Raw genomic sequence first — 15,756 nt, 5'->3', positions numbered from 1 at the left:
ATATCACTAAGGGATGAAAATAAAGAAAGATCTTTAACATTATACTATAAGTTAGATGGAATAAAAATGCAAAAAAGAAGTAAAGTTATTAGTATAGAAACCAAAATGGTTTATGCCATGACTGGAAACCATCATGTAAAGAAACAAACGGAATTAGGAATAATAGTACCAAAGTTATATAATAATATATTAGAAAAAATTGAACATAAAGAAGAATCTCAAATAACAATCCTAGAAGAAATTACAATAGATTTTAGTAATAGACAAATGATTCCAAAGCAGAGAATTAAACCAATATTAGAAGGATCCAGATTAAGTTTTAGAAAAGAACAAAATCCTATAAGATTAATTAGATCAATGAGTATGACGAGTAGAAAGATAAATTTAATAAAGATAGATACTGATAGTTTGAAAATAAAAATAATAATATTTGACGAAAAATAACAAGAGACTGTATAGCAGAAATTAATACAGGAGCTACCAAAAGTTTTATTCATATAAGCAAGGTAAATGAAGAAAATTATAAATGGATAGAACCTCAGACTTACAGATATGCAGAAAATGATAGAGAAATATTTATTACTAAATGTACTAATTTAAAATTTAAAATATTAGACTTGGAATATAATATAAATATAGGAGTAATAGAATATGATAGTTCGAGTGAATTATTATTAGGGAGCGACTTCTTAAAAATGATAAATTATAAAATTAATAATAATGGAATAAAAATAGTAGATCAAGGAAAAGAAATATTTATAGAAAAACTATGAATATATAAGAAAAATTAAGGAATAAGAAAGAAAAGTTAAAGAAGATACAGAGTATGTTAGAAAGCGAAATAGATTCACAAATAAAATACTTAGAATATAAGGAAAGACAAACAAAGTTAGAAAATGATATTAAGAAATTAGAAGAACATAGTAAAAATACTAGTAAATATTGGATAGATGTTGGAAATGGTTGGAAGAAGCGAATCAACAAATAATAAAATGTTAGACTCAGAATTTATAAAAAAATTATGGGAAGAAATAATAGTTAAACAAAAACTAAATGCAATAATGAGATTGATAGAAAAACAAGATAATCAAGAAAATTTGAGACAAATAATAAGAGAAGAGTTAACAAGCTTATGAAAAAATTCTGAAATACCTACTTTAAAAATGATACTAGACAAGTTAATAAAATTAGAAGAAGGAAAACAAGAAATTATACCAGAAAAAGAAATTACAAATAAGTCAGAACTAAAAGCCATAAATGCATGGAGAAGAGTTAATGAGCCAATGATGATAGATATAAGTAAAATGAAACCTAATATATCTGAACCAATAGGAAAAGTATTAGATAATTTGGGACAACTTAGTAAAAAGGGAAAGTTCTAATGGAAACTAAAGAACAAAAAGAATATAATGTGATAACATTTTTAAAGAATCATGGAAAAGAAATTTTAGAAAGAGAAAAATATAAGTATGAACCATTAAAAAAGGAAACAACTAGTGAAAGTAAAGCTAAGTTTAAGATTGATATGATAGAATATTTAAAGTCAAAATTAGAACAACAAAAGGAAGAAGTAGAAGAAATAAGAACGGAGAATAAAAAACTACGATTAAATACTAATGAAGAATGGTTAGAAAAATATAAAAATATAAAAATAAATATAAAGAAACTAAAAAGGAACTAAAAGAGGTAAAAAGAGATTTAAGACAAGCAAAAAAGGAATTAAATGAAAAAACAGAAGAAAATAAAAAAAGAAATAGAAATATTGAAAAAGCAATTAAATAAGTTAAAAGGAAAAAAAAAGGATACAAGTGAAGTTTCTAGTACCGTGTCTACAAATAATAATACAAGTACTAGTGAATCGGAACAAGATAATTTAGGAAAAACGGTGAATATAATAGAAGAATATAACAGTAGTTATGAGGAAAATTCTGAAATAGAAATAGAAAATAAAAATATAATAGAAGCTTTAGAAAGAATGAAAAATATAAATGCAGTAATAAAACAAGAATCGAATAGTGACCAAGAAGATAAAGATAATTATACTGATATAGAAACTGAAGGAATAAAAAATGAGGAGATGGATAACTACCCACAAGAAGAAGTAACCGACCGTAATATGGAAGTTATAACAAGATATAGGAACACGATACCAAAACACATACCAATAGGACAACATAATGAATTTAAAGAATTCATAGGATCAATGTCACAAGGCGTAAACTTAAATGGATACTTTTTAGACTTAGATAATGTATATGAAGAACAAGAAATTAGTAGGAGAATAACTGATTGGAATTTAGGAATGTATATAGCATTAATGAACTCCACTCATACAGATGAGTTAGAATATACTTATAACTTGATCTCAAAAATGTTAATTGGAAAGGTAGCATATTGGATAGAATCCATAGAATATCAGTTAAAAACTGAAGTACTAAGGTATGCAACGGATTGGAAATCAATGTTACAAATATTTGATATGATATTAAAAAGAGAATTCTTAGGAGAACCTTGGATAGTAGCTAGAGACCAAGTTCTAATAGAAAGAAAAATAGAAATAATAATGAATCTAAATAACATGAAATGCTGTAAAATTAACAAGTTACCAGAATATACTATAAGTTTTACTAAATTCTTTTATGAAGCTAGATTCTTACCCGAAGAAGGACATATATATCAACAATTATATTATGATCATTTACCAGAACCTTATAATACTGAGATAACTAAGGAATATAATAAGTTAGAACCTCGTGAGAACACTCTGGGTGAAAGAATAAGAGTACTAAGAGGATATCTAATGAGAAAATGTGAAGAATATAGGGTACAACAGAAGGTTAAAAAGGATAAAAAACTAGGATTAAGAGAAATATGTGGATTCACTGAAAGAAGACTAGTATTTGGATGTGAAGATAAAAAAACCCTATAGGAACTATAAGAAGAGGTATAATAAGAAAAAATCATATGATAAGTATAGAAGCAAACAAAATAGAAATAATTATCCTTATAAATATAACAGATATAAGAGAAAAAGATTTAAGAAATTTAGAAATACACCAGAAAATAGGAGAAGATATAAAAATAAGAGAAAGTTTAGAAGAAAACCTTTTAAAAAGAAAGATATAAGTGAATGTAAATGTTGGAATTGCAATGAAAAAGGACATTATGCTAATAAATGTCCTAAACTGAAAGAAAAGAAAGTAAAATATATAAATACATCACAATTTATAATGGAAATAGAACAAATTAAAGAAGATGACAATAGATGGTATGAATATGAAGAGTTTTATGTTAGTGAAACTCATAATGAAATAAACTTTATAAATTATGAATCATCTCGTGAAAGCAATTGAGAGGAATGGTAGCAATATACATAGAAGCAGATGTAGAATATAAAAAATATAAATTCCTAAAACAAAAAATATTTATAGATAGTGGAGCAAATCTATGTCTAGTAAAAAAGGAAGTTTTAGCTTCATATAGATGGGAAAAATCTAATGCACATAGAACTAGGGTATCAGGATTTAATGAACAAAAGAAAGAATTAGATGTAATAGCAAAAAACATGAGAATAAAGCTAAATAAAACATTTAGAGCAATTTATAAAAACAATAAACCGGCATGGAATATTATTGTCTGAAAAGAAATCTGGAATCTTTAAGAATAAGATAGAATATTTAGGATACAAAATAGATAAAGAATGTATACAATTACAAGATCATATAGTAACAAAGATTGTAAATTTTAAGGATAAATTAGAAAATAAAAAAGAGGTACAACAGTTTTTAGGAATAGTAAATTATGCCTCAGATCATATTAAAGACTTACCTAAATTAAGAAAACCATTACAGGAACTAACAAAAAATAAAACTTTTGAATGGACAAAAGAAGATGAAAACTGTATAAAAATTCTTAAGGAAAAGGTGAAAGATTTACCAAAACATAGAATACCCATAGAAATAGATCATTTAGAATTATATATTGATGCTAGCAATATAGGATGGGGAGCAGTCCTAATAGCATATGAGAAGGATGACATAGATAAAGAAAAGCCACATATATGTGGATATGCAGGAGGAACTTGGAAACCTAATGAATCAAACTACCACATAAATGAAAAAGAACTATTAGCTGTAAAATATGGGATTAAGAAGTTTCATTATCATTTATTGCCTGTTAAATTTGTAGTAAGAACAGATAATACTCAAGTAAAAGCCTTTATTACTAATAAAATAGAATTATTACCAGAATTAAATAAAAGAAGAAAATGGCAATCTTTTTTCTGTTGTTATGATTTTGTAATAAAAAATATATCAGGAACAAAAAATGTGTTAGCTGACTATCTTAACAGAGAAAATAAACAATGAAAATATAATATACAAGAAGACAAGCTCAACCATGGAAAATAATATCGGGATCTTTAATAATATGGACTACTACTTCAGAAGCTGTAGAATTTATAAAAAATTTTGCTCTCGATGGATTAGATGAAAATAATACAGAAAAACTAGAAGAAGCATATAAAGGATTTCTAGAAATAGAAAAACACATTGGTTATTATTTCACTCCTAATAGAAGGTATATTGATGAATTATTAATATCAATTATTAGAAAATTAAATGCCATTGAATTTCATGCATTTTGTTTTTGTAAAGGGAAAATTTAATTGTCTGTTGTTCTTAGCAGGATAACAAAAGATGGAAAATTTTGAGAAATATATCACTGATGTCACTTCTCATATATCAACCAATAATGAGAAAACCACCAAACTCCAAAAGGAGATAGAAACCCTGGTTCAGGAGAACCAACATTTTCTGAAACAAATTATGGAAGCTATAAAAGACAAAACAACTCTACAAGCTTTAGTTCCAATCCCTACAATAAAACCTATGACATTTTCATCAAATCTTGCAATCATGCCATCACCTTCAACCAACATATCAACTACTCTGTCAAATTTATCAATGAGTGATAAACAGAAACACTCACCTAAGATAGTGAAAACATATGAGCAAATGATGAAATATTATGATTATAAATCTAACCCTGATATTTACAGACTGACAAAATCTACAAAATATCCCAGATATATTTGTTGTGAAAATGCAAAACCTGACATAGTCTATAACCTATTTATACATGGTTTTGTTGACAAGATCTTAACAAATGAAACCATGTATTGTATATCAAAGCTACCAAGTATAATTGTCAAATCCGTGGAAGCTATGGTATGGGAAATGGGAGCAGGCTCATACGGAATACAAGTTTTTGATGCATCAACTGATCTAGTTGGAAAACCCATAATAATATGTCAACTATTTAAATTGGGAAGGAATATGGCAAATATTGTGGGAGAAACCAAAAGCTTGAAATTGCCAAATCCCTGTGATATTAACAAATTCCAGGAATGGTTATGTGAAAAACGAGCCATTGGACTAGCTACCCTCAGGTCCAAAATACAAGATATACTACGAGCTCGGAAAGCTATAATCATTTCTGAAAGCCATGGTGGAGGTTTCACCGAAAGTATAATAACCTTATATTTTGATAATATTATAAAAAATTTAGGTACTATGGCATTAGAGATAATGCTTGATAAAATAGAAAACCTGAAATATAATCATGCAAAACATACTACTGAATATTATCAAAGAATAACACATCCTCGAAAGAGACCTATTATCAGTCTAAAAGATGATGACAAAGGGAATTTTGATCCCTTTGTATGATACAAAAATGGTGTGATACACCAAAACACTGTAAATTGAATTGTGAAAACCAAAAAATATGAAAAAGTTATATTACCAGGAGATTCCCTTCAACAAAAATATCAAGGCAAAATGACAAAAATGGAGAAAGAAGAAAAGAAAAAGCAGATTCCCTGGAAAAGATGACAGATCCTGCAAGATATCATGGAAGACACAGAAGATAAAGATGAAGAAAATATGAAGAGACGACAAAAGAAGAAATGGCAGACAAAGAAATGGCAGACAAAGAAAATAAAAGATTCCTGGAAAAAACCTGCAAAAAAGAATTATTAGTAATTATGTAAAAGAAACCGGTTATCCCGGTAATCTGTAACCATATAGAAGGACTACTATAAATAAGTCCATGCATGAAACGTAAAGGATATCTGAAAATTTCTGAAGTTCAATTCTCTCTCTCTTTGAATATGTCTGGCTAAACTTCTTCACTCTCTATAAACTCTACTAAGAATATATCATAATAGTAGAAAAGATTATTTTATATGTATTCTATACAATCAGGATTGATTCAGAAAAATAATACCTTGAAGAATAGCAATATGGAAGAGACCGTGTGAGGACTCCTGCATCCAGCCAAAGAATATCCAAAGGAGCTTGGAGAGCGTTATGGATAATAGGGCAAGGGTGAGTTGAGACTTTCGGTGACCAGAAAGCTATTGTAAAAGGTAAAAATTCTGATTTAAATCTTATTGTGTATGATAGCATTATAAAATAATGTTCTCTAAGATTATGATGTATAATTAGTATGAGGTTATAGGGATGATTTCATTTAAAATAATGAATTCATTTTTGTCTACTGCTTACTACATGCGAAAAATAACCATATTAATCGATACGAATATGTATGCGCCTTCCCTCTTTAGGGTTGTGAGATATATAAACGATCCAGAGCTAGGTATCAGAAATTTTATGTTCTAGTAAACTTTATTACCAAAATCTATTCCTTTTTATTCATATTTGCTTCAAAATAATGTATTTTATGTTTAACACATTATAGGAAAGGTACGATATTCCTGAACACTGCAACAAGTGGATAAAAAGGAGTATTTAATACTTGTTCGAGAGTGCAAAAGTCCCGTGTGAAGAAGAATCAGTACAAAAAATATGCCACTGACGAGTATTAAAGAATGCCGGATAAAATTTCATTTGATGATTCTAAGTTATGGATGAAGTATCGGGAAGATGAAGGAGTTCGGGTACTCTTAATAAATATGCATATATAAAGTAGACTTAAAGTCGAGTAACTATTTACTTCAATTTTTTTGGTACCTCTAAGTACAATTTGAGTCAAGAATTTCATTTTTTTAATAATAGACACTTGAAAAGGAGAATGCAATCTATCGTAATTCATATGCTGACAACGCACTCTCGGCAGCAAATCTCCGCCGAAATTAGAGACAAATTGGTATGACATGTTTTTAAAATATGAAAAATCAACACATTTAATTCTGATATGTTATATTTTAGCCAAAGTGGTACGACATTACTTTTTAATTTTGTCTGTTTTTTTATATATGCTAGAAAAGCAAAGACCCCAATTCAGAATCATCATGTGATGAATTCATGTGAACTTCCACCACTAACCATATAACAATACAAAATCGGAAAAATAACTCAAATAAATATACATAAACTAATTCCTTAAGCTAACCAACAAACATACTATAATCAATTGAAATACAAACCCATAAAACACGGAATTTGAAATACACATACAAGGAGACATAATTTAACAAAAAAAAATAAGAACCCAATTAAACACACAAAAGTGAGAAGACGTAAATAATGTCAAAGAGACATATTTAACATATATTGTGAATTCCAAATATTAATTATGAATTTTAAAATTATTGAAATAATTAAAAATCCCCAAAAATCGAGGGTTTACAAATATTAAACTAATAATTATACAAATAAGATATTGAATTCATACTATAAACAAATGTCATAAAAGCTTGAAACGAACTAAATTCAGATCCAAAGACGAAAGCTTTAAATCCAACTTCAACTTCGAGTTTACCTATTACGGAGTTTCAAGGATGGAGAAAGAGGTATAATATGTATTGGGTGTATTGTTTAAAGGTATCTTTTGGGTAATAGTAATTTTCAGATAACAGGCTTCAGTAGAAAATTTGGCGGCTTCTATTTCCAATTCAACAAGTTTCTGAACCAAATTTTATTTTTTCGCTTTTTAATAACATATTTTTTTATAATCTACGGCAACACTACAAGAAATATGGGCTATAAGAGACCATCACAAATATGATAATCCTGTATCCTTTGATTTTTATCCTCATTTCCAACCGAATATAACCATCCAACATGGTTGGTCGATCGCAATTATAATCATAACCAACCAAGTACCAACCCACATTGGTCGATTTTCCTTCTTTTGAGTTAACCTTTGTGCAAAAAGTTTAATGTTTAATGACTAAATAGCAAGTTAATTCTAGTACATTGATCAGTTAGCAAGTTTTTTGAGTTTAATGACCTAGATGCATGTTGGTCATGAGTTCAATGATAATTTAGCCTATTAAAAATATTTACACATGGGATATATAATGACATAGGCCAGGGTATAGTAATACAAAAAAGTGTAAAACTCTTTAGGCCCGCCCTGGATATAAATCTAACCTAAGCAGGATTTGAACCACCAACAAACTATCAACCTTCCGATCAGCCAGATAGCCGTGATATAGCTTTAGATCATTATTTCTTCTCTGCATTCAGATCTTCAGGGGTCTGTTAGGTAGAAAGGAAAAAAGTACTTTGATTTTCCTGCAAAAACCTCCATAACAGCATGGTTAAGTACTAGATATATAACAACAGAAATATATAAAAAAAAATTGCATAGTAGTTTGAAGGAAAAAACATACTTTATCAAGCCCAGTATCTCATGTTCGAGCTTCATCCGCATTTTTTCTTCAATATTTACATCTTGTAGGATCTCCGGTAACTTTACTATAATTGGAGAATGTAATCAAATTAACAAAAAAAAAAAGAATATTGTGGCATAAATATGGTAATTGTTCTAATAAGATAAAAGAATTTAAACATTTGATGATAGAATCAAAACAGAAACATGTGAGAAATTATGCCGTAATCACATTATATGCATGCTAATACTCTAATACTATCAAATTAAATCCTGTTATGAAAAGAATGTAAGATAAAATCTACTTAAATAATTGAATTAATAAACATCTCTAACACTAGTCAATCATACCAAAGAGACGCAATAAATGTTCAGCTCCATATGCTACTGAAGGAGGGATGTTCTCTGCACTCAATGCTTCGTATTGTTTGCGCTCGTTATTGTACAGTAGCATTGTAGGAAGTGCTTTGTCAAAGTAATAACATATCCCGTATAAGATTTCTTGTATTTCATCTCTCAACCTATTACCAGAAAGCATGTCAGAAGATGGATGACTACAGCATCCACATTAGCACAAAAAATACTACATGAAAGACATTTAAAAATTATATGACGGTAACGAAAAAGGAAAATACAAATACTTAATTAGGTAATCTGGCATCAAGAATTTAAAAACATATAGGGAACATCAAATATAGAACACCAACTTACATGTTATTCTTTTTCACTTTGAACCTAAAGTACTTCTTCAATATGTCATCGACATTTGGGGTGCGAGGAAGCTTAACAAGCTGCTAGGCGACACAGGACAATTCAATACCATAATTAACATTATCACATTAGAGAATGCTAAAAATGAAAATAGCGACAACACTATTTCATTGAACCTTGAACCCAGAGATTAAATTGAAAAACATCTAAAATTTATAAAGTGAAAGACTGAAATACCTTGCCTAGGCGGGTTACAAATTCAGAATCCTCCACTAGTTGTTTCTTTAGCATTCTTGGAATTTCAATATTCATATTCTCCTCGGCTAACAAGATTTCTGAAAAAAGAAAAACAAAATTTAATCCCCACAAGCTACTTGATCGTGTTATAAGTTAAAATTGAGAACTCTTCTAACATATATTTTATTGTATAAATGTATGAAATATCAAATAGTTCTAACCTTCAGACTCCTTTGCTTTTCCCTTATCGCCAGACTTAGTGTTCGTAGCCAACTGATTTTGAATATCTTCATTAGATTGCTTGGTTTTTCCCTTATGGCCAGACTTAGTGTTCTTAGCCAATCATCAGACGATCAGTTCCAAGCCATTCATCCCATCTGTTATGTAAATAGGTTTTTTAATGTTTGAGTATATAAGACGAGTAGCCATGTCTTGCCAGTGACAAAAAATGGGTTGCACTGCTCTTTTATTGTGCAACTCTTTTAAGATGTATACAAACACAATCACCATTAAAAAATCTTAAAAAACACAATTCAACAAGATTCAATGTTTGACAAGGGAGCATGCTTCCACATATATGTACTCACCTTTTATTCCAACCCTGCACATATAAAGGGACCAAATCAATAAATTTTGATTATGACTATTAAACTTCCAAAGTTATATAAGTTATTGCTTGATAAAAGAGAGAGAACCCATTATTAAAGCATCGTGAATCTCTCAACAATATACTCACAGGATAATGAACCAAATATCTCTTTGCTGTCATGCTAGATTCAACAACCGTGAACACCTATAAAAGAAATTAAGAAACATGATTTTACCCATTTTGTTGTGAAAAAACGGCCACAAAGAATGTCAAAGATACAAAGAGAGGAAAAGCCATTTTACAGTTATTTCTACAAATTAATGGAAATGAGACTTGACACAAGAAATCTCATTTTTAAAATGCATCAAAATGCATGATAATATACAAAGTTTTACCTTGGCCTCATACCATTTGTCACTATAAGAAGCCCAAACTTTCTCACCTTCTTCATAAAGACTATTATCCGAGGAACAGTTCATCAAGTCAACCCCAGTTTTTGATTTTGGCATTTCCCTGGGGGGCACTTAAAACCTGCAGATACAAACTAGGGGGCGCTATATATAAGAATCTAGGATTCTTACTCACAGATTATATATATATATATGTTATGTGTTTTAATATAAACTGTTCAGAGAAGAAACAACTCATGCACGACAAACTCGCTGCTGTTTATTCATTGCTTAATATCAAATATATACTGACTTACATAAACGTGCATATGCTAAGAAACAGGAACAGAAGTAAAAGACTCCTACTGCACCTCACCCACTAAACTCGATCCTACAACTACTCAACTACTGACTTGACCCAGTCACACATGACCAGTACTAGTGCTAAGAAAATCAGACAAAATAAACAGCCATTTATAATATAATTCAGATTAACAATCAACATTTCTCCCCCTTAATCTGAATTATATTCTGACAAATTCTTGATTCCCAACAAACTTCGCATTCGTTCAAACTTGACTGTCACCAGGGCTTTAGTTAGAACATCAGCTCTCTGTCCTTCGCTGCTAACATGCTTGAGTACCACCTCTCCTCGTTCTACGGATTATCTTATAAAATGGTAATGTATGTCGATATTTTTACTGCGTCCATGAAAGACCGGATTCCTTGCCAAGTCTATGGCTGATTTATTGTCGATGTAAATAGTTACAGGACCAATGTACTTGCCTGTTATCTGACTTAAGACATTCCTGAGCCAAATACCCTAACATGCAGTCGTTGTGGCAGCCATGAACTCTGCTTCACATGACGACAAGGCCACGCACCTTTGCTTTTACGATACCCAAGTAATCATGCTTTCGTTTAGATAGAACACCATGCCACTTGTGCTTTTCCTATCATCCACATGGCCTGCCAAATCACTATCTGAGAACCCTGTTAGTAAATGATTTCCGCTGCCTTTCGAATATACTAACCCGTAGTGAATCGTGCCTTTTATGTATCTAATGATACGTTTCACAGCATCCAAGTGAAGAACCGTAGGTTGTTCCATATACCTACTAGCTATTCCTACAGCGTAGGAGATGTCCGGCCTGGTGTGAACCAGGTATCTCAAGCACCCGACCAGGCTCTTATAATCAGTGGCATTCACTATTTTCCCACCTTCATCTTTACTCATTTGTAGACTTGGATCCATGGGATATTTTGAGGCGTTACAACTTGCCATACCAGCCTTTTCAAGAATCTTTCTCGCATATCCAGCTTGCTTAAGCTCTGTAAATCCATTTCCTTGTTGAACCTCTATCCCCAAGTAATAGCTCAGCTCTCCCAAATCTGTCATTTCGAATCTGCTACTCATCTGCTTCTTGAAATCTTCAAAAACTGTTGCCTTTGAACTTGTAATCAAAAGATCATCCACGTATACTCCGACAATAATCACATCATCACCGTTCTTTCTTGTGTAGACAGCGTGTTCATATGGACATCTTACAAAGTCTAAGCTTTCAAGACACTCGTTAAGCTTTGCATACCAGGCACGGGGTGCTTGTCTTAGGCCATACAATGCTTTGGCTAATTTGTAGACAAGATGTTCCTTTCCTTTTCGTTCAAATCCCTCTGGCTGACTTACATACACTTCCTCATGTATCTCCCCATTCAAGAAAGCCATTTTAACATCTAGATGATGTACTTTCCAACTGTTCCAGGCAGCCAAAGCTAGTAAGAGACGAACTGTTTTAATGCGTGTTACAGGAGCGAAAATTTCATCGAAGTCAACTCCTTGTTCTTGAACATAACCTCTCGCGATGAGCCTTGCTTTGTGTTTTACAATATTTCCATCAGCATCCTGTTTGAGCTTGTAAATCCATTTAAGACCGATAGCTTTATGTCCCTTAGGAAGTTCAGTCAAATGCCAAGTTTTATTTCTTTCCATGGATTCCATTTCTTGCATCATGGCTGCTTTCCACTCCGCTTCCTTGTTTGCCTGCTTGTAACTTGTAGGCTCATCAACCCCCATCAAGAGCAGCTCTTCGTCTAGTTCGACGAGCTCTGTGTTGTTATATAAATCTTCTATACTTCTGAATTTTCTTGGAGGCTCACTTCCATCATAATTTTCACTGTTGACTTCTGCAGTTGAGGGACTTGACACTGGTGTATTTAGTACTGGTGTAGAGCTTTGGTTCGAGTCATGTTCTGTACTGGTTTCTGCATCTGACTGCTCCGGTGTGTGGCTAACATCATGATCATTCTCAGTACTCTCCTCTACATCTGATTCGTGTGTGGTTTCTTTACTGGCTCCATTCATCTCTGGGACATCAAATACGTTTGATTCTACATTGTCACGGGAGAATTCACCTTGATCGCTCCATGCCCACCTTTTGTCTTCTTCAAATACCACATCCCTGCTTACATGAACCTTATTTTTCACTGGATCGTATAGACGATAGGCTTTAGTTCCGGGCTCCTTCCCCAAATTAACCACCTTCATACTCTTGTCGTCTAGCTTTCCGGTATGAATGCTTGGTACCTTTATATGAACGATACACCCAAACACACGGACATGTCCAATGTTTGGCTTTTCCTCGAACCATGCTTCAAATGGAGTCTGTCCAGACAATGCTCGAGTGGGTAACCTGTTTAACAAGTACACTGCATGTCTAATCGCCTCACCCCACAATTTCGAGGGAATATTCATCTCCTTCATGCAGCCGCGAGCCATCTCCACTACAGTTCTGTTACGTCTTTCAACAATCCCATTCTGTTGGGGCGTATAAGGTGCAGTGTAGTGTCTCTCGATCCCATTTCCTTCACAGTAAGCTTTGAATTCATTTGAACAGAATTCACCTCCGCGATCAGTTCTGAAAACCTTCACTTTCTTACCCGGCTTGTTTCCCACCATAGCACAGAAATTCTTGAATGCATTTAGTGCGTCATCCTTGCCTTTTAACAAATACACCCACATGTATCTGCTGTAATCATCAACAAGTAAAAAGAAGTATTTGTTTCCAGAAGCAGTTTGTGGTGTTATAGGCCCACAAAGATCTCCATGGACTAAATCCAAAATATGTGTTGCACAGTAACTGCTTTGGGATGGGAATTTTTTTCTTGCCTGCTTTCCCATTAAACAGCCATCACACACATTTTTGCACAGATTAATTCTCGGCATTCCTCTTACCATATGGTCTTTTGACATCAACATCATAGCCCTGTAGTTTACGTGCCCAAGGCGTAAGTGCCACAGGTGTGCAATCTCGTCTGTACTCGACAGTAAGCATTTTGGTTTAACAGATTCCATCAACAACTTATATAATCTGATTGGAGACCTTTTCACTTTCATAAGGAGTTTCTCACATTTATCAAAAACCCACAAATAATCACCTTTTAGTACTACCTTATTTCCCCTTTCAGATAATTGTCCCAAGCTAATAATATTACTGCAAAGATCAGGAATATAATATACCTCAGGTAAGATGCGTTCCTCTCCATTTTTGCACCGGAAAGTAATTGAACCTTTTCCTTTGATTTGCACCGTTGAGCCGTCTCCAAAATGCACAAGGCCAGTGATTTCTTCATTTAATTCTCAAAATTTTGATTTGTAACCCATCATATGATTGCTTGCTCCATTGTCGAGATACCACAAGTTGGATTCAGCTTGTTTTCGATCATATTCTGTCAAGAGTGCAGGCGTTACTTGTTTTTCGTTTAACAACATTACGTCCCCTTCTTCTTTGTCATGTTTGGCAAGTAATAAGGCTGGTTCTTCGTCTTCCACACACGTCATGTTCACCTCTTGCCTTGTTTCTTTATTTTTCCTTGGTCTGCGACACTCAGCTGCGAAATGTCCATAGATGCCACAGTTATAGCACTGAATTCTGCTCTTATCTCTTCCTCCCCTCCGTCTCTGACTTCCACCTGTATCATTGTTGTTTGTCCGTCTTTGCCATTCTTCCTTGGTAAGTAACAGCTTCTTATCTTCACCTTCTCTTTTATTCCATTCCTCTTCTGTAAGTAGTAGTTCTCCTCTGCCCGTTTCTGATTTTCCTTTCACCCTTTCTTCATGCGCCTTCAGAGAAGCAACAGCTTCCTCTACAGACATTGTGTCCAGGTTTCCGAACTGTTCAATGGTGGACGCGATCTGGAGGAATTTTGCTGGAACTGATCTCAACAATTTTTTAACGACATATGATTCAGTTACTTCTTCACCCAGTGCTCTTATATTAGTGACCAGCCCATTTAATTTTATACAATAGTAATCAATTTGTTCGCTATCTTTCATACTGAGTGTTTCAAACTCTGCCTTCATCATTTGTACCCTTGCTGCCTTCACTCGATCGGCTCCTTGACACATTATTTTAAGAGCATCTCATGCTTCCTTGGAGGCCCTTTTTGCTGCAAGTGAGAGTAGCATCTCCTCGGGTATGCCTTGGTATATCATGGCCAAGGATACCTTATCCATTTTTTCATCTTTCACTGCTTTGGGATCGCTGGGTTCCACAGCCTCCTACACCCCATGCGCCTGCATGAACACCATCATTTTCATCGCCCAAGCTGTGTAATTTTCTTTCGTCAACATTGGGTAATTCAGTCCAAACGAACCACTTTTCGCCTTGCTTGTCTCCAGTGTCGTCATTCTTGGCATGTACTTTGGCATTCACCTTCTCACTAGGCTCTGATACCAATTCTAGGATTCTTACTCACAGATTATATATATATTTTATGTGTTTTAATATAAACTGTTCAGAGAAGAAACAACTCATGCACGACAAACTCGCTGCTGTTTATTCATTGCTTAATATCAAATATATACTGACTTACATAAACGTGCATATGCTAAGAAACAGGAACAGAAGTAACAGACTCCTACTGTACCTCACCCACTAAACTCGATCCTACAACTACTCAACTACTGACTTGACCCAGTCACACACGACCAGTACTAGTGCTAAGAAAATCAGACAAAATAAACAGCCATTTATAATATAATTCAGATTAACAATCAACAAAGAATACTAAGTTGTTTGCGGCAATGGCTTAGAGAATACAGATTGAAAGGTTCTTATATAGTGAGAGTTTATTATGACCTAGTTGACACGCATACATGTTAACTGAAACTTTTCTCACTAGTCGCGTCCT

General features: G+C 32.8%; 1 protein-coding gene across 1 annotated transcript; it reads right to left on the bottom strand.

Annotated features, from left to right (window-relative positions):
- Positions 1-8,977: 8,977 nt before the first annotated feature.
- LOC141720162 (protein MRG2-like) lies at positions 8,978-10,686 on the bottom strand. The gene is made up of 6 exons (XM_074522518.1): positions 10,573-10,686; positions 10,284-10,381; positions 10,176-10,189; positions 9,589-9,686; positions 9,352-9,431; positions 8,978-9,194 (listed from the first exon to the last, which is right to left on the bottom strand). The coding sequence occupies exons 1-6, from the start codon at positions 10,684-10,686 to the stop codon at positions 8,978-8,980; spliced, it is 621 nt and encodes a 206-aa protein (XP_074378619.1).
- Between the last annotated feature and the right edge of the window lie 5,070 nt (positions 10,687-15,756).

This window comes from Apium graveolens, chromosome 4 (genome assembly GCF_009905375.1).
Source record: "Apium graveolens cultivar Ventura chromosome 4, ASM990537v1, whole genome shotgun sequence".
NCBI lineage: Eukaryota > Viridiplantae > Streptophyta > Magnoliopsida > Apiales > Apiaceae > Apium > Apium graveolens.
The sequence above is the reverse complement of the archived record's forward strand: the minus strand, read 5'-3'. Positions and strand labels throughout refer to the sequence as shown.

Bases quoted from the DNA above. Each gene is read 5' to 3' on its own strand.
- LOC141720162 (XM_074522518.1), bottom strand. From the start codon at position 10,686: ATGCCAAAATCAAAAACTGGGGTTGACTTGATGAACTGTTCCTCGGAT. The intron at 9,432-9,588 runs GTATTTCAGTCT...GTCGCCTAGCAG, and splicing joins TTGTAACCCGCCTAGGCAAG to CTTGTTAAGCTTCCTCGCAC. The intron at 9,195-9,351 runs GTAAGTTGGTGT...TGGATGCTGTAG, and splicing joins AAAGTGAAAAAGAATAACAT to TCATCCATCTTCTGACATGC.